Source organism: Salmo salar, chromosome ssa29 (assembly GCF_905237065.1).
Source record: "Salmo salar chromosome ssa29, Ssal_v3.1, whole genome shotgun sequence".
In the NCBI taxonomy this organism is placed as follows: domain Eukaryota; kingdom Metazoa; phylum Chordata; class Actinopteri; order Salmoniformes; family Salmonidae; genus Salmo; species Salmo salar.
This window is the reverse complement of record NC_059470.1, coordinates 17,473,224-17,497,360: the sequence shown is the minus strand read 5'-3', so window position 1 is coordinate 17,497,360 and position 24,137 is coordinate 17,473,224. Positions and strand designations below refer to the sequence as shown.

At 40.7% G+C, this 24,137-nt stretch overlaps 2 protein-coding genes across 3 annotated transcripts; one reads left to right on the top strand and one right to left on the bottom strand.

Moving 5' to 3' along the window:
* Nucleotides 1-39: 39 nt before the first annotated feature.
* On the top strand, nt 40-10,855 carry rdh12 (retinol dehydrogenase 12 (all-trans and 9-cis)). The gene is made up of 7 exons (NM_001141104.2): nt 40-214; nt 599-714; nt 3,722-3,877; nt 7,113-7,217; nt 8,326-8,535; nt 8,804-8,996; nt 10,570-10,855. Exons 1-7 carry the CDS (start codon nt 204-206, stop codon nt 10,670-10,672), a joined length of 894 nt encoding a protein of 297 aa, NP_001134576.1. The 5' UTR covers nt 40-203; the 3' UTR covers nt 10,673-10,855.
* On the bottom strand, nt 7,546-23,586 carry LOC106590295 (highly reducing polyketide synthase 40). 2 transcript variants are annotated; one of them, XM_045710626.1, is made up of 7 exons: nt 23,394-23,543; nt 21,670-21,823; nt 21,267-21,427; nt 20,959-21,165; nt 20,297-20,478; nt 19,558-19,887; nt 7,546-8,057 (listed from the first exon to the last, which is right to left on the bottom strand). In XM_045710626.1, the coding sequence occupies exons 1-7, from the start codon at nt 23,449-23,451 to the stop codon at nt 8,049-8,051; spliced, it is 1,101 nt and encodes a 366-aa protein (XP_045566582.1). In that variant the 5' UTR covers nt 23,452-23,543; the 3' UTR covers nt 7,546-8,048. The 2 variants fall into 2 exon arrangements, with proteins under 2 accessions (XP_045566582.1, XP_014036619.1); XM_014181144.2 differs by lacking the exon at nt 7,546-8,057 and having other exon boundaries at nt 13,168-19,887; nt 23,394-23,586.
* Between the last annotated feature and the right edge of the window lie 551 nt (nt 23,587-24,137).

Sequence of the window (24,137 nt, the reverse complement as noted above, 5' to 3'; positions counted from 1 at the left end):
ATGAAACGTCTGCTTCCGCATTCATCAGAGTTACCTGCTAATGAGTAGAATTTTACTTTCGGCATGCTGTTGAAGCTTGGCTGTAAATCAGATACGAAATATTGGATGCAATTGCGGATGTATTGATTTCAATATAGGCGAATCAATTGAGGATTAAGAGCTCGGAATTATTTCACCACCGTCATTTGTAGCTCTGTTTCGAAATGCCGTTTGGGTGAGTATAGCGGCAATTATTTCAATTTTGTTCTGGCATAGGCAAATTTACTAACTTGTATCTATTTCACAACGAATTGTACCCGACCAAGAAGTACGTATAGTATAATCACTGAGCTGCTTATGTTGTGGAAAATATTTGTGTATAATGTTACATATGTTATCAAAACTGCCATAGCCTGGCTTGTTGGCATATGTGTGGATAATTACCTAACGTTATATTTCTCTAAAGTTAGCTCAACAGTGGTTGGAAAATTGTCTTTCCATTTAAATTCATTATCCTTGTAGGTAGAGTTGTTCCGCACTTCTTTATTATCAGGGGTCCACACCCTATGGCCTACTGAGTCATTGCAGAGGAAAAACGTGATTTCCCTCAATGTCTTAGAAATCTCTTCCGGAGAACATGGTCATCCACAGACAGACTTGATGGCAAAACAGTGCTCATAACTGGAGCCAACACTGGTATTGGCAAAGAGACAGCGCTGGACCTGGCAAAGAGAGGTAGGTCTACAGTGATACATAATCCTTGATATTGTTTCCATACAGGAATGTGTTGTAACAGTTATGCAAGATGTTTCACCATGACCTGTTGAATGTGTCTTGGGCTATTTCTCAATTGTTCTTTTCTTGATTCCTCAAATCCTCTCTCCTCGCTTCCTAGTCAAAACGCGTTGGGAGCCCATATTTGCTCATGTATGTTGGGGTGCCAAGCAGTAAAACACATGATCAACTGATCATAGTTTGCAATTTGTAGAATCAGTTGTATTACAGATTCACATCAATTTGCTGAAGCTTCTATGTAGTCATAATACAACACGTAGTAGTATGTCAACCTTTGTCCAACATGGCAGCAGGAGTGTAGTGCTGCTGGAGCGCGGAGGAGCGGAGCTGGTAAAACTATTTCTGGGAAATGAACTCTGATTCATTGTAAATAAATTATATTAATTACCACACATTTCATGACAAACTATATAAACCAAATAAATATGCGTAGTAGGTAGACGGTGGTTTCTTCTCTCTGGTGTCTGTGCAATGATTTATGTTCACTTCCTTTCAGCACCAGGAAGGGGTGCAGCTTGGCTGTAAAATGACACATGATCGGTTTCCTACTCCTAATAGTCATACTCATCAATTATTATTATTATTATTATTATTATTAATACAAATAGAAGATCATTATTATTACAAATAAATGACCACTTCTAACAATGGTGATCATTTAGTAAAATTAGATTAAAGCTGACTCAATGACTCGCACATAACGATTCATTAGCATTGTACATAACAGAACCAAATACCATAGCATAGTAGGCCTGTAACATTACTGTCACACCAAAAAACCCTCGTTTCTAATGAGATTTTAGGATGGTTAGCTGAAGCTGAATAGTTTTCTCATGTACCTGTTGTGGGGTATGCATGGGTGTCTGAGCTCTGTGCTGGTAGTTTAAACAGACAGCTCAGAGCCACTTGGCAGGATATTCAGTGCATTTGTAAAGTATTCAGACCCCTTCCCTTCCACATTTTGTTACGTTACAGCCTTATTCTAAAATGTATTCAATTATTTTTTTTCCTACACACAATACCCCATAATGACAAAGTGAAAAGATTTTTGTAAATGTTTTAAAAATAAAAAAACAGATACTGTTTCCATTGATAATCCTTGATGTTTTTACACCTTGATTGGAGTCCACCTGTGGTAAATTCAATTGATTGGACATGATTTGGAAAGACACACACCTGTCTATAAAAAGGTCCCACAGTTGACAGTGCATGTCAGAGCAAAACCAAGCCATGAGGTCAAAGGAATTGTCTGTAGAGCTCCGAGACAGGATTGTGTCGAGGCACAGATCTGGAGAAGGGTACCAAAAAATCTCTGCATCATTGAAGGTCCCCAAGAACACGGTAGCCTCCATGATTCTTAAATGGAAGAAGTTTGAAACCACCAAGACTCTTTCTAGAGCTGGCCAAACTGAGCAATCGGGAGAGAAGGGCCTTGGTCAGGGAGGTGACCAAGAACCCGATGGTCACTCTGACAGAGCCCCAGAGTTCCTCAGTGGAGATGGGAGAACTTTCCAGAAGGATAACCATCTCTGCAGCATTCCACCAATCAGGCGTTTATGGTAGAGTGGCCAGACGGAAGCCACTCCTCAGTAAAAGGCACATGACAGCCCGCTTGGAGTTTGCCAAAAGGCACCTAAAGGACTCTCAGACCATGAGAAACCAGGTTCTCTGGTCAGATGACACCAAGATTGAACTCTTTGGCCTGAATGCCAAGCATTGCATATGGAGGAAACCTAGCACCATCTCTACAGTGAAGCATGGTGGTGGCAGCATCATGCTGTGGGGATGTTTTTCAGCGGCAGGGACAGGGAGACTAGTCAGGATCGAGGGAAAGATGAAGGGAGCAAAGTACAGAGCTCCATGATAAACCTACTCTAGAGCGCTCAGGACCTCAGACTGGGGCGAAGGTTTTCCTTCCAAAGGACAACGACGCTAAGCACACAGCCAAGACAACGCAGGTGTGGCTTCGGGACAAGTGTCTGAATGTCCTTGAGTGGTCCAGTCAGAGTCTGGACTTGAACCCAATCGAACATGTCTGGAGAGGCCTGAAAATAGCTGTGCAGCGACACTCCCTGTCCAACCTGACAAAGCTTGAGGATCTGCAGAGAAGAATGGGAGAAACTCCCCCAAATACAGGTGTGCCAAGCTTGTAGAGTCATACCCAAGAAGACTCAAGGATGTAATTGCTGCCAAAGGTGCTTCAACAAAGTACTGAGTAAAGGGTCTGAATACTTATGTAAGTGTGATATTTTATAATACTTTTTTTTTTATATATACATTTGCTAAAATATCTGAACCTGTTTTTGCTTTGTCATTATGGGGTATTGTGTTTTAGCTTGATGCAGGGAAAATACCATTTTAATCCATTTTAGAATAAGGCTGTAACGTGACAAAGTCAAGGGGTCTGAACACTTTCCGAATGGACTATGCTTTGATTGAAACAAAATACAAGAAAGGCTAATAGTTTAACACCATCTGCTCTAATTCACTCGAGAAATAGTCATCCAAGGAGACATAAATGCTTATTCCCATGAAACTGATTGAGATATGTGTGGGCAGAGGATGCATTTTATGCATATTCTTTAATGATATGCTATTCAATTGGATACATCTGTCAGTACAAACTTTGAGGAAATGATGACACATTTACTTTTTTAAACGATTAATTACATCACCTAAAAAAATAGCAATACACCACTGGATAGCATCTTATGCCAGACAGCCTGGTGGTGTGTGTGACTGTCCAGCAGGGGTTGCTAATGGTTATTTTACACAGATATTTGTGAGATCCTTACATTTTTATAATCTTTTTTTTGTTTTTTTTAAATGTAGATATGAATGTTCTGTCCAATATCCTCCTGAAAAGCCTGTATGACTGACATCCTGAGTTTAATTCTGATTGGGCTGGAATAATTTAATAATATTCCCCCCCACAATTTCTTCATAGGGGCCAGGATAATCATGGCCTGCAGAGACATGGAGAAAGCTGAGGGGGCCCTGAAAGAAGTCATAGAAGGCTCTGGCAGCCAAAATGTTGTCATCAAGAAGCTTGATTTGTCAGACACCAAGTCCATCCGTGAGTTTGCAGAGACCATCAACAAGGGTGAGGGAAAATAAGACACGTCTTGAAACTTTTTTTCAGTTTCTTAGTTACTCCTCATGGTATCTCTATAGGGAAAATCCATTTGTATTCAATCACTTTTTGACAGCACCCCTTTTGATTTGAACAAAACCTTCCATACATATTTGCCCATTGTAGAAGTGCTCAGAAAGTGACTTTTTGGACCTGAATGACAACATTCACAAGAGAAAGATTTTCAAAGTTGACCCATTTTGCATACCTCACAGTTATACCAACAGTTCAGATTGGTATAATTTAAAGCTTACAAACAGGGTTGTCAAACTATTTAATAATATCTGGGAAAGAATGTTTTTAATCAAAATAGTAATTCTTTATCTAAAAATGTGTAAACTCAGATAAAAAAAAAAAAAAATGTTTTTATATTTGCATATGTTGTAGCTTAGACCCTATTTTACATCAAGGTTTTTGTGTTGTGCCTGCCATTGGTTGCTCTTGAATACAGTGTGGGTGTCATGTTTTGACTGAAAAAAAAATGTAATTCCCATTTTAATACATTTTAAACTTTCCAATGGTACCACAATTCAACACTGGTCTGACCAATCGGAATCCATGCTTCAATATTGTTTTGATCACGCGACTGGGATGTGTTCCGGGTAACCTCCGAGAACAACATAGACGAATAAACTCTGTCACCGTATCAGTATATCAGGAAGTGTATAGGAGATGTTGTACCCACTGTGACTATTAAAACCTACCCTAACCAGAAACCGTGGATAGATGGCAGCATTAGTGCAAAACTGAATACGCGAACCATCGCATTTAACCATGGCAAGGTGACTGGGAATTTGGCCGAATGCAAGGCAATCAAACAGGCAAAACGTCAGAATAGAGACAGTGGAGTCGCAATTCAACGGCTCAGACACAAGACCTATGTGGCTAGATCTACAGACAATCGCGGACTACAAAGGGAAAACAAGCCACGTCACGGACACCAATGTCTTGCTTCCGGACAAGCTAAACGCCTCCTTTGCCCGCTATGAGGAGAACACAGTGCCACCGAAGCAGGCCGCTACAAAGGATTGTGGGCTTTCCTTCTCCGTGGCCGATGTGAGTAAGACATTTAAGTGTGTTAACCCTCGCAAGGCTGCCGGCCCAGACGGCATCCCTAGCCACGTCCTCCGAGCATGCGCAGACCAGCTGGCTGGAGTGTTTACGGACATATTCAATCTTTCCCTATCCCAGTCTGTTGTCCCCAAACGCTTCAAGATGTCCACCATTGTTCCTGTACCGAAGAAAGCAAAGGTAACTGAACTAAATTACTATTGCCCTGTAGCACTCACTTCTGTCATCATGAAGTGCTTTGAGAGACTATTCAAAGATCATATCACCTCCACCTTACCTGTCACTATAGACCCACTTTAATTTGCTTACTGCCCCAACAGATCCACAGACGATGCATCGCCATCGTACTGCACACTGCTCTATCCCATCTGGACAGGCGGAATACCTATGTAAGAATGCTGTTCATTGACTATAGCTCAGCATTCAACACCATAGTACCCTCTAAGCTCATCATTAAGCTCAAGGCCCTGGGTCTGAACCCTGCCCTGTGCAACTGGGTCCTGGACTTCCTGACGGGCCGCCCCCAGGTGGTAAAGGTAGGAAACAACATCTCCACTTCGCTGATCCTCAACACTGGGGCCCCACAAGGATGCTTGCTCAGCCCCCTCCTGTACTCCCTGTTCACCCTTGACTGCGTGGCCACGCACGCCTCAAACATTTCCTGGTACCGGGAAAATAACCGCTCACCCAACGTCAACAAAATAAAGGAGTTGATCGTGGACTTCAGGAAACGGCAGAGGGAGCACCCCCTATCAACATTGGCGGGACCACAGTGGAGAAGGCTGAAGAAATTTGGCTTGGCACCTAAAACCCTCACAAACCTTTACAGATGCACAATTGAGAGCCTCCTGTCAGGCTGTATCACAGCCTGGTATGGCAACTGCACCGCCCACAAACGCAGGGCTCTCCAGAGGGTGGTGCGATCTGCACAACGCATCACCGGGGGCAAACTACCTGCCCTCCAGGACACCTACACCACCCAATGTCACAGGAAGGCCAAAAATATTATCAAGGATAACAACCACCTGAGCCACTGCCTGTTCACTCTATCATCCAGAAAGTGTGGTCAGTACAGGTGCATCATCTCATATATACTGTATTCTGTCCTATTCTACTCTATCTTAGTCTATGGCACTCTGACATTGCTCATCTAAATATTTATATATTCTTAATTCCTTTACTTGGATTGTGTGTATTGTTAGATATTACTGCACTGTTGGAACTAGAAACACAAGCATTTTGCTACACCCGCAATAACATCTAAACACTTATGTGACAAATACATTTTGATTGGACAATGATGGTTGGAGGTCCACACATTAGAGAATGTTGATCTGAATGGGAATATTTGTTTTAAATGACACTGTCTATCCTCCATAAGAAACCTATTGAAATATAGACAATAGAATAGACATTACCATTTTAAATTGCTTTTCGACAGTGGGTGGACCGGCGGTCATCTTTGTGGTAGTACTTGTAAATTTAATGTACATTTTCAATGGTGCACCAGCTAAATTACAGTGGTCTGAATGTATAGGTCCATTATATGATTGAAATGACACCCACCCTGTATTCATTTTTGGGTCTCAACTGATGGCGGGGCACAATACAAAAACTTCAGATGTGAAATGGGGTCAAAGCTACAACATATGCGAATATGAAAAATATCTAAGTTTAGTTGTTTTTAGATGTCAATTTGTATGATTTTTTTTTTCTTCAATATATAAAATAGTTTGACAACACTAAGCTTTTAAATGATGTCAAACTCAATCATTTCTCGTTTCCAGTGATAATGGATGTCTCATGGTATTGTGGGGAATACAAAATGGATCAACTTTGAGCACCTTCTCTCTTTTTGCAATTCTGACCACTTCTTCCATGGACAAACATGTATGGAAAGTTTTTTGTTGTTTAAATCCAAAAGGAATGCTGTTAAAAAGGGATGGAATTCAAATTGATTTACCCTATACTGTTGTTATTTTACCATAGCCACCTGCTTAATGCAAACCTCAGATGCTCTTTTCAACATATACAGGCTTGATTGTATCACAGCTTAATTGATACAATGGATTGATTCATTTGCACTCCTGACCAACAGTTAGATGTTTAACATTTGTAATACTCTTTTCTGTAGAGGAGACACAACTCCACATCCTCATCAACAATGCTGGTGTCATGGTGTGTCCGCATGGGAAAACGGCTGATGGATTTGAAATGCAGATTGGCGTCAACCACATGGGTAAGTGACTCTATGTAGCACAAGGAAGCAGAGTAAAATTCCCCTTCGGGCAGACCACATAATTCTAAAAGGGCACGGACGTACGACATATCATTGATAAATGAGATGAGTGTTTAACTGCGAAACGGCTGTACTAGTAACATTACCCATTCCCATAAGGAAGTGGCAATTTAGCTGCTTACTTCCTTGGGGACAGAAATGTGGTTATGTTTTGACAGACGTCTCACTAAATAAATGTATCATTTACTAATGATTAACCACACAGATGAATGCATGTGATTCACACCAAAGGCAGATGAGCAAAGTTCCATACCACACAGCATTTCATACAAGTTGTGACTTGTACGTACTGATCTCCCATTTATTTATATTTTACTACAGTTTTACACTTTATGTAAATCTCTGTCCAGGAAGCCGTGCAGCTGTAGACAGGTTGGTTTCTTTTTAGTAGCAAAACAGACGCAGGCGCAACTAATGGGGAACAACGAACTGGGTTGGCTTAGATTGTATACAACATGTAAGCTATTTTTCGTCTCCAATGTTTATTGAAAACGTAAATACATTTGCACAATGAGCACTTGTCTCTCAAATACATCGGTACAGTTGTTGGTTAGCTAGCTACTGCAGTGTATTTTTGGGCCATATTAACGTTGACATGAAATAAGTCAAAACGCCTCAAAACAAGTCTTGGTGTCAAGAACAAGATGAAACGAGCCAGTTACGATCCCCCACATGGCAGTTTCTTGCTAGCAACCTGGCCATCCAGAACCACAACAACAGGCTGACTTCTGCCCCGTGGAAGCGCACACATCTTTTTCGGGATGTTGTCAGCTAACCCACCTGTAACATAAGGAAGTGCGATAATGAATTCAGTTATTGTCTTTCTTATGATTATAAGTTCAGTCGACACATTTTAAAGTTTTATATAGAGGAGATGTAGTGAAAGGTCAGATCACAAGTGATACTAACTAATCCACTGGATTGAAGATGACCATCACCAGAACATGATTTTTGCACAATCACAGTTCAAATGCATGAATCCAATACAACTAATCAACATCAAATCTACCAATCAAAAGCTTTCAAAGCACCCCATCTTGTCACTTAGGTCACTTCCTGTTGACCCACTTATTGGTTGACCTGATCAAAAGGTCGACCCCGGCCAGGATCATCAATGTGTCCTCCATGGCTCATTCCTGGGGCACCATCAACCTGGACGACATCAACAGTGAGAAGGGCTATGACAAGAAGAAAGCGTACAGCCAGAGCAAGCTAGCTAACATCCTCTTCACCCGCTCCCTGGCCAAGAAGCTACAAGGTTTGGATTTGTCCACTACTACTGAGGCTTAAACTGTAGCTGTTTCTCTGGGTGTTTGTCATAGTTATAATCATGCAGTCCCAAAGAATCAAACAATAATGAATATTATGTTATTACTGCATGATTACCATTTTACCATGCAAGTTCATAACAAATGCGTGGTCTTATCTGTTACCGTAAAATAAAGTGCTACCACAGGATTTCCGAAGGGTGTTTTGAAGCTGCAACCCTTTTGTCAAAAGAATTGAATTGAATTGTCCTCTATCAGGCACTGGTGTGACGGCATACTCCCTCCACCCTGGCATGGTTCAGACTGACCTGTGGCGGCACCTGAGCACACCTCAGGCAGCTATCATGAAGATGATCAGTCCCTTCACCAAGACATCCGTGCAGGGAGCTCAGACCACTATCTACTGTGCTGTGGCACCTGAACTGGAAACCGAGAGTGGTGGATATTACAGGTGAGTGTGTGTGTGATATATATATATATATAACACAGACCCAGTCCAGCTGGCATCAGCAAGTACTAACACAGACCCAGTCCAGCTGGCTTCAGAAAATACTAACACAGACCCAGTACTGGCAGCTTCAGCAAGTACTAACACCAACCCAGTCCAGCTGGCTTCAGCAAATACTGTGTTAGTACTTGCTGAAGCCAGCTGGACTGGGTCTGTGTTAGTACTTGCTGAAGCTGCCAGTACTGGGTCTGTGTTAGTATTTGCTGAAGCCAGCTGGACTGGGTCTAACACAGACCCAATACAGCCGTCTTCAGCAAGTACTAACACGGACCCAGGTGAAGTACAGGCAGCCTCAGCCAGTACTAGCACAACCAGAGGTGTACAGCCAGCATCAGATACAAGCAGTTCAGACCCTAATAGAACAGTTGCTGCTCCACCAAATGACCCAGCAGACTGGCCCCCAGTCTTAACAGACTTTATGAGGACTGAGTTAGTGCCAAGAGGTCCATTCAAACCAGGACTGGTAAAGACAAGTCTAGAAGAGGTTTCCATTCAGGCTTATTACAGAGACAACTGTCAAATGGGGAAAAGATTACCAGGAGCTGGCTTTCACACTCAATCAAAAACAATGCTGTGTATTGTTTTTGCTGTCTCTTTTCTCCAAAAAGACTACAGAATAATAAAGGAAGGCGTGAATGACTGGTCAAATATCAACGCCATTCTGAAACACCATGAGAGTAGTCCTGACCACACAAACAATTTGATTAAGTGGAGAGAACTTGATCTGTGCCTAAGTTGGGGACAGACTCTTGACCAGATACAAATGACAATTTTGGAGGCTGAAATAAATAAATAAAATGAAAAAATACACGTTTAAGTATCACCCAGTCTCTGGCTGAAGGAAACCTAGCATTTAGGGGTTCATCAGACAAACTCTTCCAACCAGATAATGGAAACTTCCTTAGAGGTTGAATTACTGGCAAAATTTGACCCCGTTATGGAAAATCATCTCAGCAAAATTAAAGATGGAGAGACACATGCTCATTACCTTGGGAAGCGTACACAGATTGAGCTCATACAGATTGTGAGTGACAAGATTCTGGAAGCAATTATTGACTCAAGTAAGAGACTCAAAGTACTCCTCCATTATCTTGGACTGTACACCTGACATTAGTCACCAGAAGCAAATGTCCATTATTCTGAGAAGTGTGGCTTTTAAAGGGAAAGCCAGAGATCAAGGAGCACTTCAAGGAGTCATATGAAATCTGTAGATTGGGGCCTAATGAATTTATTTCAGTTGACTGATTTCCTCATATGAACTGTAACTCAGTAAAATCAATGAAATTGTTGCATGTTATATATGTTATTTTTGTTCTGTATAGGAAGGTATTCCTAATGTTAGGTATACTCAGTCGATATGCACATGCAGGATATTTAGTTTTAAAGAGTACATCGATGAGTGCGATTCTTCCAGCTTCATCAATACATATAATTTCTTCTAATATTATTGCATTTGTATGTAGTATTTTATATTAAACGGTGTTAGATACATGATCGTTTGTCTGTGTGCCCACAGTGACTGCGCACCAGCCAACTGCTCAAGCTCTGCTTCAGATGATGACACGGCCCAGAAACTGTGGGAGCTAAGCTGCCGGATGCTTTCTCTGTCATGGGATTGAATAACTCCGAAATAGTGTATGGTTTGCATTTGAGATGCATGAGCACTGAAGAATATAACAAATGTACAGCATTTTAAATGAAAGTCCTTTGTCCCATGGGTACATTCTAACATATCATATTATGATGTGGTATTTTAATTGAAATGATGTAGTTGACAGTACTTGTAGATGTAACATTAAACATTTTTGTTTTTTTAACATGGTTCATTGCCACTGGCATTTGAGATGGAATATATGGTTGATATTATTTTTTTTTACCGTACTATACATCTATATAGTCATATAATATTGCGCATTATTAGACTGCTTTTTATTGTCGATAAGTAATCACACCAACATTAAATCACTAATCTGTAACTGCTACATCAATTTTGGGACTTTTAAATTAATGATATATATATACCCATCGACATACAGTACCAGTCAAAAGTTTGAACACACCTACTCATTCAAGGGTTTTTCTTTATTTTATTATTTTCTACATTGTAGAATAATAGTGAAGACATCAAAACTATGAAGTAACACATATGGAATCATGTAGGTATCAAAAAAGTGTTATTTTAGATTCTTCAAAGTAGCCACCCTTTGCCTTGATGACAGCTTTGCACGCTCTTGGCATTCTCTCAACCAGCTTGAAGGAGTTCCCACAAAAATTATGCTGAGCACCTGTTGGCTGCTTTTCCTGGGTTTAGGTTGGGTGATTGTGAAGACCAGGTCATCTGATGCAGCACTCCATCACTCTCCTTGGTCAAATAGCCCTCACACAGCCTGGAGGTGTGTTTTGGGTCATTGTCCTGTTGAAAAACAAATTATAGTCCCAGTAAGCGCTAACTAGATGGGATGGTGTATCGCTGCAGAATGCTGTGGTAGCCATGCTGGTTAAGTCGGTCTTTCAATTCTAAATAAATCAGACAGTGTCACCTGCAAAGCACCATCACACCTCCTCCTCCTCCATACTTCACGGTGGGAACTACACAGGCAGAGATCATTCACCTACTCTGCATCTCACAAAGACCCGGCGGTTGGAAGCAAAAATCTCATATTTGGACTCATCAGACCAAAGGACAGATTTCCACTGGTCTAATGTCCCATTGCTCGTGTTTCTTGGCCCAAGCAAGTCTCTTCTTATTATTGGTGTCGTTTAGTGGTTTCTTTGCAGCAATTTGACCATGGCCTGATTCACACCTTCTCCTCTGAACAGTTGATTTTGAGATGTGTCTGTTACTGAGGTGCAGTTAACTCTAATGAACTTATCCTCTGTAGCAGAGTTAACTCTGGGTCTTCCTTTCCTGTGGCGGTCCTCATGAGAGACAGTTTCATCATAGCGCTTTATGGTTTTTGCGACTGCACTTGAAGAAATTTGAAAAGTTCTTGAAATGTTCGGAATTGACTGACATTCATGTCTTAAAGTAATGATGGACTGTCGTTTCTCTTTGCTTATTTGAGCTGTTCTTGCCATAATATGGACGTGGTCTTTTTCCAAATACGGCTATCTTCTGTATACCACCCCTACCTTGTCACAACACAACTGATTGGTTCAAACTCATTAAGAAGAAAATAAATTCCACAAATGAACTTTTATCAAGGCACAGCTGTTAAATGAAATGCATTCCAGGTGACTACCCCATGAAGCTGGTTGAGGTAATGCCAAGAGTGTGAAAAGCTGTCATCAAGGCAAAGGGTGGCTACTTTAAACAATATCAAATAGAAAAATTGACTTTGATTTAACACTTTTTTGGTTACTACATGATTCCATGTGTGTCATTTCATAGGTTTGATGTCTTCACTATTATTCTACAATGTAGAAAATAGTAAAAAATTAAGAAAAACCCTGGAATGAGTAGTTGTCTCCAAACTTTTGAATGGTGCTGTATACCCAATATAACTTGAATGCCTAATGAGCTCAGTTCAACTGTCGTACCCCATCAAAACCCAAAATATGAGATTGCTTTACTCTATTGCTTGTAAACAATGTAATTGTAAACAAACACTGTATAGCGTTAAACCATGGTTAAAACTATAATATTGATATCATGGCTGGTCAGTCCTTGCAAATAGCTCTGAATTTGAGAGTGGTGACATTAACCCAGCCCCATCCCTCAGCTCTTTACTAAATTAGTGGCGGGATTGTCGCTTTGTTATTGTTTCAACTACAGATTTCCCCTTTAAGGGTATTTACCAACTCAGCATTTCATAATGAATTTCCACTCTACAGTGGCTTTCAAATAATATTTTTTACATTTAAGAAAAAAAACATTCTAACTAAAACAGTTTTCTAAAATTATACAATAATTTTTCTAAACCCTTACGATTACAAAGGGATGCCTTTAGCATCATGTAATTTCCTTGTTAAATGTGGTCTATTTTTCTATTATGATAGAACATTAAAATATCTATCTACCAACATGATTGTAAGTGTGTTTCCTTTTCTATAATTTATATTTTGTTGGATACAGTAAATTATACAAGTGATCAGATCTGGACAATTTGCAATATTTTGTTTAATTGTTTATTAAAGACATGAACATAGATATTTTCCAGATCACTAAACCTCTGCTCCATTTTTAACATTCCAATCTTTAGTTTTGTAATATTTGACTGATATTTCATTGCTACTCCACCTGCTGCACACTACAAAAATGATTGAACACAACCAGAATAAACAAGAATAGCATGAGATGAAAGAAGCATTATATAGTACTTATAAGATTATCTAACATTGACTATGATACTCAGAAAGGTTGAAAGAAAAATGGCAGATTAAACTATCATCAAAACATAACAAAAGTTGATTATGTCAGAATAATACATATGTATTTTGTAAAAAATTAAAATATATATTTGAAAGGTTGTCAACGTTTTACCATAAAAGAAAAAGAGTGAAAATAATTCAGCCTGATATAGTATTTTTGTTTCGCAGAAGTATTTTGGACACTGTCTTCTCTTGTAAAAATCTCATATATTGCACTAGTTTTACATAAATCATTTTTATTCAAGTAACAATGTATGCAGAATTTATATTTAATCGTTCAAATAATATGAACATCTCTAAGGTTAGCCTTCTGTATGTCTAAACATCAAGACCAAATCAAGGTAAACTGAATGCAATGAAAGAGCGCTGACTGGGCAGTGCAGGCAAACATTTATATATTTTTTCACACTAAGAGGTCGAAATAACACTCTGAAATTGTGAAAATTATGATAATGTCCTTTTAGTTAAGATCTTTTTGGGGGGGGGGGACCACCTGGAATTTCAGCCTGTTCAGGTGGGAAGACGTTTTTGGCCCATGCATGACATCACAATCTGATCTGATTATTCCTACCAATGACCAGTCATATTTTATTTGCGTATGTATTCTCCTACTTTGAAGGGGTAAGCAGTCCAGACAGTGCTGTGTATGTAAATATATTTACATTTGTATCAACACGCCTACACAATCTGACTGAGCATTTCAATGGCAAAAGGAGGCTCAGGGAAATCAATGATTAAAAAAATATAAATTTGGAGTTATTGTCGTGAAATAAACACACACTGATTTATTAGACATACAGTGATTCAAAAAATGTAATCATAAAGACTGCATTGGGGCTTTAAATAATTCAAATTTGATTGAATAATCAAATTTGATTGATCTCTAAAGTACAGTAGACATGTAACTTTCTTCCTCATTCTTTTCCATCAGATCCAAAGCAAGGTCATCACCAAGCTCAGATTCCTGGTTTGCACCCTCTTCCAGCATTGCTACCAAAGTAGACAGTGTGCTGTTGGGGTCCAGTAATTTAACCAGGGGAACATTCACACTCCTGTCTTGAAAGAGAAGATTCTGCAAAGTCATGGCTAGCATTGAGTCTATGCCTAATGCGGTGAGAGAAGAATCGTCATTCAGCTCATCATTCTCAACACCAAGCGTTTCCCTGAGCACTGACTTGACGTATTCACTTGGTGACATGGACACGGTAGTTTGGTCATATCCTGCAACTTCCCCTTTTTCTTTTGTTATCCCCTCATTCACCAGTGCACCTAAACGTATGTTTAGAGAGGCATTATGAGCAAGAACATGACGCATCAGGTTTTTGAAACTGAACTTGCAGACAACCTGTTGTGGTCTGTTCAGCAGAAGGCATTGTTCTAGGCTCTCATGGATTTCTGCTACCCCCATGACCATCATCCCCTTTGCTGCCAGAAATCTTTGGAAATGGTCTTTGTCCAGCAAGAGACCAAGGTTCAAAGCTCCCCAGCTTATGGACTGTCCTGCTAGTCCAATGTTTCGCCTATACTGACAGAATGTGTCCAAGAAAGAGTTGGCTGCACAATAGTTTGTTTGTGCTGCATTGCCAATAAAGGCAGAGATGGAGGAGTAACACACAAAGTAATCTAACTTGCAGAGTTTTGTGGCGTGATGCAGATTCAAAGCCCCATTCACTTTGGGCTTCAGGACTTTCTCATAGAGAGATTTGTCAAGAGTTTCAATCAGGCCATCATGCAGGACGACGGCGCTGTGGAAGACCCCTCTGATTGGACAAGAGGGGAAACTTTCCTTAATCGCAATAATGGTATTCACTACTTGTGCAGAGATTGAAACATCACACTGCAAGCTAACAACTGTGGCGCCAGACTGACTCTTAATGTTGCTTATCTCCTGCTGTAAGTCGGTCGAGGGACTGCTTCTGGAAAGAATGACAATATACCCTCCTCCTCGCTGTGCAATAAACTTTACTGTTTCTAACCCTAGTCCAGTTAGACCACCTGTGACAATGTACACAGAGTTTTTCTGGAAAAGCTGGTTTGGTTTAGGCAACAACTTAATGTTGGACAGTGTGCCTTTGGAATCATCTTTACCCAGTGCCACAAAAGGCAGGGTTTTTGAGCTGAAGTACGATTCAGACTCTTCAACAGGCAGGAACTCAATGCTACCGGATGACACTCTCTGAAAGATGCTGGTTTCGAAATCTAAACACTTCTTGTCCAAATGCATTGATTTGAGCCAACGGTAAATGTGAGAATTCTCTGCTCTGATAGATCCCTTTTCCAATGCGCTAGACATTTGAACAGTCTTAATGCGAACATTGTCATTGCCACATCTGAAGCCATTTTGTGAGATGGAGGATTGCCACTCATTTTCACATACAGCAACAATGTGTCTCACACCGGAAACATTGCATGCTTTTTCAAACTGAGATTTGTCAAATGGAGGCAAAAGGACAAATGCATCAAGCTTGTTCACATTTTGAAGCTGATCACTAAACTGTGGCAGAACAATGTTATTCCATCCTGATTTGTTTGCAGTTTGGGCTAAGACCTTTGTCAAACCTGAGTCAGGAACGGATGAGATGATGCCCAACCTCTGTTGTTTGACTTTGGGTAATGCACGATGCAAGACTTCCCATGCAAGTACAAAGTAGGACACACAGGGTGCCTCCTTCAGAAATGTGAGCTTCTTTGTCTTGTAGCACGCTGCTTCAGGAATCACAATCTTAGAAGATGCAGCAGTTGGATAACATGAAACTACATGCTCCCCCACTTTCAGTTTGCTCACATTTTTCCCTACAGCTGTGACAGTGCCACTGAAGTCTAGAGCGAAAAGCTGGTGGTTCTGAGATGTGTGTTTGTTCCAGTACATTGTCGGGCCATAGTTCATATCAGAGACACTGACAGGAAAATAGTCAGAGGAATGAACACAAATCTTACTGAGCTGAATCTCAACTGAATTCTCCTCAATGTTCTTATGCTCAACATCACAGGGAATGGCAGACAAGCTAGTCATTCTGTATGGGTTAGCAGTCTGAAGGATGAACTCCTCAGACTTCAAAGAGTGGACGTTTTCCTGTGAGTTGTCACTGCTTTCAGTGGGAGTGCGTACTATGTAAGGTTTTAGAATCTGTCCATCTTTCACCACCAATTCTGGGTATTGGCTGCAGGGGAATGAGTCAAGAACCTGAGACAGAGCTCTGATGTCCTCTGTAGAGACAGAGCTAATGTCAATCAGCTGGAAGGAAAGATCTGCCATTTCTGCAGCACATGATCTAGTCATGCCTGACAGGACAAAGCCTGCACTGATGCAGTCCACTGTGTTCTCTGCTGACCGGTAGGTTATTGCTCTGATGGAATTTGGAAATTTCATAGCCTTCAGTTCCAGGACTATTTGTCGGAACATCTCACAGCAGTTTACCATGTTCTCCAGGATAGCCTCTGTTTCGTGGGAGGTAACATTGTCATTGCTCCACACAAACAAGATTTCTGCAAAGCTTTTCAATTCTGAGATTTTGAATTTTGACAACAGCGCTTTGAATCCACGGCTCAAGAGATCATTGGCATGTGTGAAAGAGATGTATTGCGACTGTGAGCTCAAATGTTTTTGCATGGCTTCAGATACACCCATCTGGTCAGCGAAAACCAATGCCTTGGGTTTATTAATGGCCTTGTAGTCATCAGACACAACACTGAAGTCATTGTGGAAGAAGTACTCTTCAACAACATTAGATTGGCTCCCAAGATACTTGACTATAACATGCTTCAGTTCAACCAAGACCCGACCTGTTTTGTCGGTGAAACAGCCAGATACTTCGAAATGGTCGGCTGCAACATTTGCGGCTCTCAAATAAAGAACCATTTCAGGCTGCAGGGGTTCGTGAACAGTCAAACTGCCTATTTCTGCAGGGAAGCCAGGCCTTGCCATGAATGCATTCACTATTGTGATTGGAGTCAGTTGTAGCAAGTAGTCTAGCACTACAGGGTGAATGCAGAAATCATGCAACTGAGGCAGTAGTTCTTCAGGGACAGTTACGACAGAGATGGCTTCCATCAAGTCTGCACCATAGTGCACATCTCCCCTGTTTCTGAAAACAGAACCATACTGAAACCCTCTCTTACTTAGGTAATCATAAAAGTAATCAGTACTCATAGTTGATGTGCATCGCTTGTAAACTGAGTCTAGAGAGATGTACTGTTCCTCAGCCAACCTCCTGTGCTTGCATGATATGCTGCCTGATGCATACGTTGCTGTAGGAGATTGTATCTTAAACGTTGTCTCGTTTTCAAAGTGATCCAGTTTGACACTCATCTCAGGAGAATTTGGTGCAATGAGAAATGGACTCTGAAAACTGACACTGAGTTGCAGCATGTTGAGTGGCACCTTTGATTTGGAACTTGCCATGAAGGCAGCCAAACCCAACTCAGCGTAGAGGGCACCAGGGACAATGGCAACATCATTGTTTCTATGGTCCTGCAGGTAAGCCACTGAGGCTGAGGCCAGATCACAACTGAAGGTTTTTCCATCATTGCCTGTCTGAGTTAACACAGGATGACTGCCCGATGTACCTTTCTGTGCTGCCTCAAAGATGACATCTTTCTTCACACAATCAAACTGATACCTTGGGGTAGGTGTTGGGGATGTCTCACAACCTCTGTAGAACTTGTCCCAATCTACCTGAACCCCAGACTCAAACAGTTTGGACACAGTGTCCAGCATTGTCTCATGATCTTTTTCTGGCTGCACTGAGGACATAACTATGGTGTCATTTCCCAGAGTCTCCTGGATGTTTCTTTGTAGAGCCCTTCTAGGACCTATCTCTACAAAGACCACATTCTTCTTGTCTTTGGTTGCTGATCTCACTGCCTGTTCAAATGCAACAGGCTCTCGAATGTTCCTGGCCCAGTACTTGCCTGTGCTGAAGTCTGGCTGCTCTACCTCCTTCCCTGTCACTGTGGAGAACAATTCTGTCTCAACATGATTCACCTGTAAAGAGCCAATACTGTCCTCTATTTGAGAGAGGATGGGATCCATCATCTGGCTGTGGTATGCAGCAGGGACGTCTAGAACATGGAGGAACAGATTCTTACTCTTGACTGAACTGCTTAGCTTTTGATGGAGACTGTCTATAGCATCAGCATCACCTGCAAGGGTGCAGGACTGTGGGCTGTTGGAGGCAGCCAGGCAAACCTTATTTAAGTAGGAGGGAAGGAGGTTCAAGACCTCTGACACGGCCATGTTACTGACCACAAGCATTTTGCCTCCTGTGACTTTATTCTGCAGAGTACTGCGGAAGTAAATCACCTTCACTGCATCCTCAAGGGACAACAGACCAGAGCAGTGGGCAGCAGCAACCTCTCCAACAGAGTGGCCAAGAATTGCATCTGGTTTGATGCCCCAGTGCTTGAAGAGACTGGCAATGCCAACCTGAATGGCAAAGAGTAGGGGCTGGACAACATCTGGTTTTGAAAAGTCGTCATCAACTGATGCACTTTCCAGTCTCTCTGTGATGGACATTCTTTGGTACATTTGAAAAAGTGCCTCAACCTCCTTGATCTTTTCTCTGAACACAGGTTCCTGTTTCAGGAGCTGCTTGCACATGCCTCGGTAGGCGACACCATTCCCACAGAAAACATACACTAACTTTGGATCTAGTTTGGAGGGGGCAATCTTTTTGTTCAAAGCAGATTTCAGCTGGTTTCTCAGATCAACCAGAGAGGATGTTGTGAATGCCTTCCTGTATTTATGTTTCATGTGGCTTCTTCTACAGGCTGATGTATATGACAGACCCTGGAGTTCCACTGTTTTGTCTGCACTTATCTGTTCAACTGTGTCCTGTACCATCATGGTAAGAGATTTTTCTGATGCTGCTGAGAGGATAAAATACTCATAAGACCTATCAACCCCGGCTGTTTGGGTGTGAGTGTTGTTGTACTGTTTGACAATTGTGTGGGCATTTGTGCCTCCAAAACCAAAATTATTGATCCCTGCAATCCGTTCGACCGAGCCTGCATTTCCCCACTTTTCTGCTTTAGTGGGAACTTTTACATTTAAGGCTTTAGCGTCTATACTGGCACTGTCCTCAGAGTAGAACAGTGAAGGAACAATGGTTTCATGCTTCATCATTAGGAGTACCTTGATTAGCCCTGCCACACCAGCTGCAGATTCTGTGTGTCCAATGTTGCCTTTCACAGAGCCGATGCGGAGTGTTTCTGAACCCGGGGGTCTGGCTTTGGCAATGACTTTGGAGATGCTGCCTGCTTCTATGGGATCCCCCACTGGAGTTCCAGTCCCATGAGCCTCTATGTACTGGACAGTTGACAGGTCAGACTGTGAATAGATTCTGCGGAGCAGCTCCTCTTGCTGGACCATGGATGGCTTGGTGATTGGAGTGACTGTGTGGCCATCTTGGTTTACTGCAGTTTTGCTTATGATGCCCCATACATGGTCACAGTCTTTCAAGGCCTGTAAAAGATTTGAAATTCAACGGAACATGTTTGATAGACCAGTGTCTGTGCCAACTTTTTATTGCATGGAACTGTTGGGCTCCACCCTAAATGGCTGTTGGTGCGTCAAATTGTACAGTATATGCAGATCTGCAAATAAAACTGTCAAGTAAAGTCATAAAACTAGAAACAAGAGCTTGTCTATTGCAGTCTAAGTCAAATTGGTGACAAGGGATGGTAAATACAGTATATGTAATATGTTAGTCGTATTCTAGAAGTTTTGACAAAGTTAAAGTTTGAGAGTTCAGTCATTGCATCAAATACTCCCAGACACATTGTATAGCCAACTGTGATAAATGTTTGGCCAGTTTGAATATGTTTGAACTGTACTGCAAAGAGTGAAAACTAAATCAATCGTAAGAACTCACTTGTTTCAGTGGCTTCAGCAGAATAATCCCGCAGCCCTCTCCTCTGCCATAGCCATCTGCTCTGCTGGAGAAAGGTTTGCTGGTGCCTTCAGGTGAAATCATCTTTGCCTTGCTGAGAGCGACAAAGACTTGTGGCTCTATGATACAGCTTACACCGCCACAGAGAGCCATTTCACAGTCACCTGGTAGGACAAACACATTTTTATATAATTGCAGGTGCCATTTTTTCATGTAGCTGAAACTGGGCTAATTAGTCAAACATATGATTCTAACTTTTGCTTTATTGTTTGTACATTTCCCTCTGGGCACAATTGGTAGGTAACAGGGGTAGTGTGCATGAAATCTAGGTTACATATTAAAAGAAGCAATGTAAAATAATATAGCAATCTATAAAAAAAAAGATATATAATTTAACTAGGCAAGTCAGATAGGAACAAATTCTTATTTACAATGACGGCCTACCCCGGCCAACACTGGGCCAATTGTGTGCTGCTTATGGAACTCCCAATCACTGCCAGATTCAGCCTGGATTCGAAACCAAGGACTGTAGTGACGCCTCTTGCACTGAGATGCAGTGCCAGACCGCTGCGCCACTCAGGAGCCCATAATTATTAATGATTAGTAAAGCAATTATCTTACGCACAATTTGATAAGATTTGTACCTTGTTTTATGGCTTGACAAGCAAAGTGCAGAGCCACAAGAGATGATGAGCAGGCGCTGTCTATGGCAACTGATGGACCAGTGAGGTTGAAGGTGTAGGATATCCGGTTGGCTGCAATACTCATGGCTTTACCAGTGCCACTCCAATGGTTAGTCAAGCCTGGATTGTACTGGGCGGTTGTGAGATCGTAGTCTCTGTTCATTAGTCCTACAGAGTTTCATAGAGAATTGAACGTGCTATTAGTATCAATCATAGTGTCACGAATCACAACTTCACACTTATCTGTAAAGAAAAAAAAGTAACATTACCTAGGTATACTCCAGTCCTAGTTCCGCTAGCTTTCTCCATTGGAATCCCAGCATTCTCTAGTGCCCTATAGGTGCAGTGCAGCAAGAGTTTCTGCTGAGGGTCCATGTAGTCGGCCTCCGCATCGGTGACACCAAAAAACCTCAGGTCTAGTTCGTTAAAGCTAAGAATAAAAACATTAACCAGTAAACCAGAGTGGAAAATATTCAATACAACAAAGGCAATTAGAAGCTGGGAATTCAGGGACAAGAGCATTTGTTGGTCAACTGCACATGACCAGGAATATAATTCTGCAGTATACTGTAGTATAGCATCTTTGATTATTTGCAGTACATTATTAAATTATGAGTAACCGTAGCAGTGCAACAAAAAAAATGGTGAGGGTCAGGGAAACTTCATACTAACCCGTCTATGAGAGCAGCTTTGCTAGTGTGAGACTTTCCAGGTTTGCTATTGTCAGCATCATACCAGAAAGTACTGTTAAACCTCTCGTTAGGGATTGGCAATGTACAGTTCTTTCCTTCCAGAAGTACATTCCAGAAATTGTCAAGCCCCTCACCTGGAATTGAATATGTGTTGTATCAGAATGGGAAATACATTGGAATTGTTTTAACAAACCTATATATATATATATATTATTGTATTTTTTTTTATATTTTTTTTAACAAAATGTTTTTCATAACATTGTATATCAATTTTGAATCAAATTTCATCAAAAGCTTGTCTATAAATAAAACATAACAAGTTATAGCTACAGATGTTAAAGGTTTTTGATAAAAAATGATCTTTAGGTCATAGATAAACATTTCTACATTCATGTTATTGCATGTATCAATCCAAATTAGCTGATGTTTCGTAATAGTTGTAATCTCTGTAGTCTGGTGTCTTCATTGCTGGCATTGTAACTATTTAATTAATAAACCTAAATTAAGCAGCTTCATATCCCACAGGGCAAAAACTGTTTGAATCTACGTTGTGATGACATTGAATCAATGTGGAAAACTGATTGGATTTGAAAAAAATCATACATTTAACGGAATTTTGTATTTTTTTTCCACCAAACCTTTACCTAAATTCAATGACATGGTGAAATGTTTTGTTGATTTCTTGTTAAAATCAACTTTAGTTGACAACTCAACCAAATGTAAACCAAAACTAGACGTTGAACTGATGTCTGTGCCCAGTGGGATGGTGCTATAAGAAGTGAAAAGTTATTGATTGGAGAACACGTTGGAAGAGATCTTAGATCAAGTGGACCACTTGGCCACAAGTGGATCTTCCAGCAAGACAATAATCCCAAGCATTCATCAAAATCCACAAAGAAATGGTTATTTCAATAGCCATCTCAGTCTCTGGACTTGAAACCCTTTGAAAACCTGTGGTTTGAATTGAAGAGGGCAGTCCATAAGCGCAGACGAAGGATATCAAGGATCTCAAAGGATTCTGTATGGAGGAATGGTCTAAAATGTGTTCTCTAATCTCATAAAACATTTTAGAAAAAGGCTCAGTGCCGTTATCCTCGCAAGGTGAGGTATTGAAAGGTATTAAAAACAGGGGTGCCAATAATTATGACCCCTATCTTAAAATATATAAATATATATATTTAAATATATATGTTTCTTTGAGGAATTGCATTATTATAAAAATATAATGTTCTAAAATGTTTAAGAATGCAATATAGCTTTTTTGCTCATCTATCAAGAGTGCCAATAGTTTTCGACCTGACTGTATACCCATTGATTCTTGAAGAATATTACTTATAAATACCTCATAACCTTAGCTCAGCTGTCGTACCCCATCAGAACCCAAAATATAAGCTTGTTTTACTCCAATGTTTGAAAACAACGTAAATGTATATTAACACTTGTATAGCTTAAAAACATGGTTAAAACTATTATTTTTGATATCATGGTCAGTCCTTGCATCCATAGCTCTGTCTAGGAATTTGAGAGTGGTTACATTTCTCCAGGCACATCCCGCAGCTTTTCACCAATACAGAAGCAGGGTAACCGCTTTGTTATTGTTTCAACTGCAGAATCTAGCTTCAAAGTGATTGAAAATATAAAATGAAATTAATTACAATACTTGAGAGAACTAGCTTCATCACAAAAAAAGGTTAACTGTCAGACCTCCAGGGAAGCTGCATCCAATGCCAACCACTGCAATGGCTCTCTCTTCCTCCTCCATCCTGGCTGTCTGTCACACCAGCTGGACACTGAAATGCATGCAAATGTTTCTAAACTTCAAGTATAAACTCAGCTCAGATAGAAGGTGCTCGATTTGCCTCCTGTTCCTTTGGCTCGTTGTCTCACCTGTATTGCCTTTATATACGCAAGGACTGATAGCAGCCCTCTAAGGAAATGCTGATTCAGTTCCCCAGAAATACCGAAGTGCAATCACTGCTCTGAATGAAAGCCAGGATGTGAATGAGTTATTAATTTTGTCAAACAGTTCCTTGGTAAATTTATAACATTATCCACATTTTTATCACACAGGTTTTCCCTTTTCAGATACAGTTCCTTATTACTCATAACCTTAACTGGAAAGTCATCTCATCGTTCACAATAGTACACTCTACTCTAAGTCGCTCTGTAAGAGCGTCTGCTAAAAATTACTTAAATGTACACTACAGTTCAAAGATTTGGGGTCACTTACAAATGTCCTTGTTTTTGAAAGAAAAGTCCATTAAAATAACGTGAAATTGATCAGAAATACAGTGTAGACATTGCTAATGTTGTAAACGACTATTGTAGCTGGAAACAGCAGATTCTTTTATGGAATATATACATTTATGGAATATGTACTGGCAGCTTCATTAAATAATACCCGCAAAACACCAGTGTCAACGTCAACAGGCGACTCCAGGATGCTGG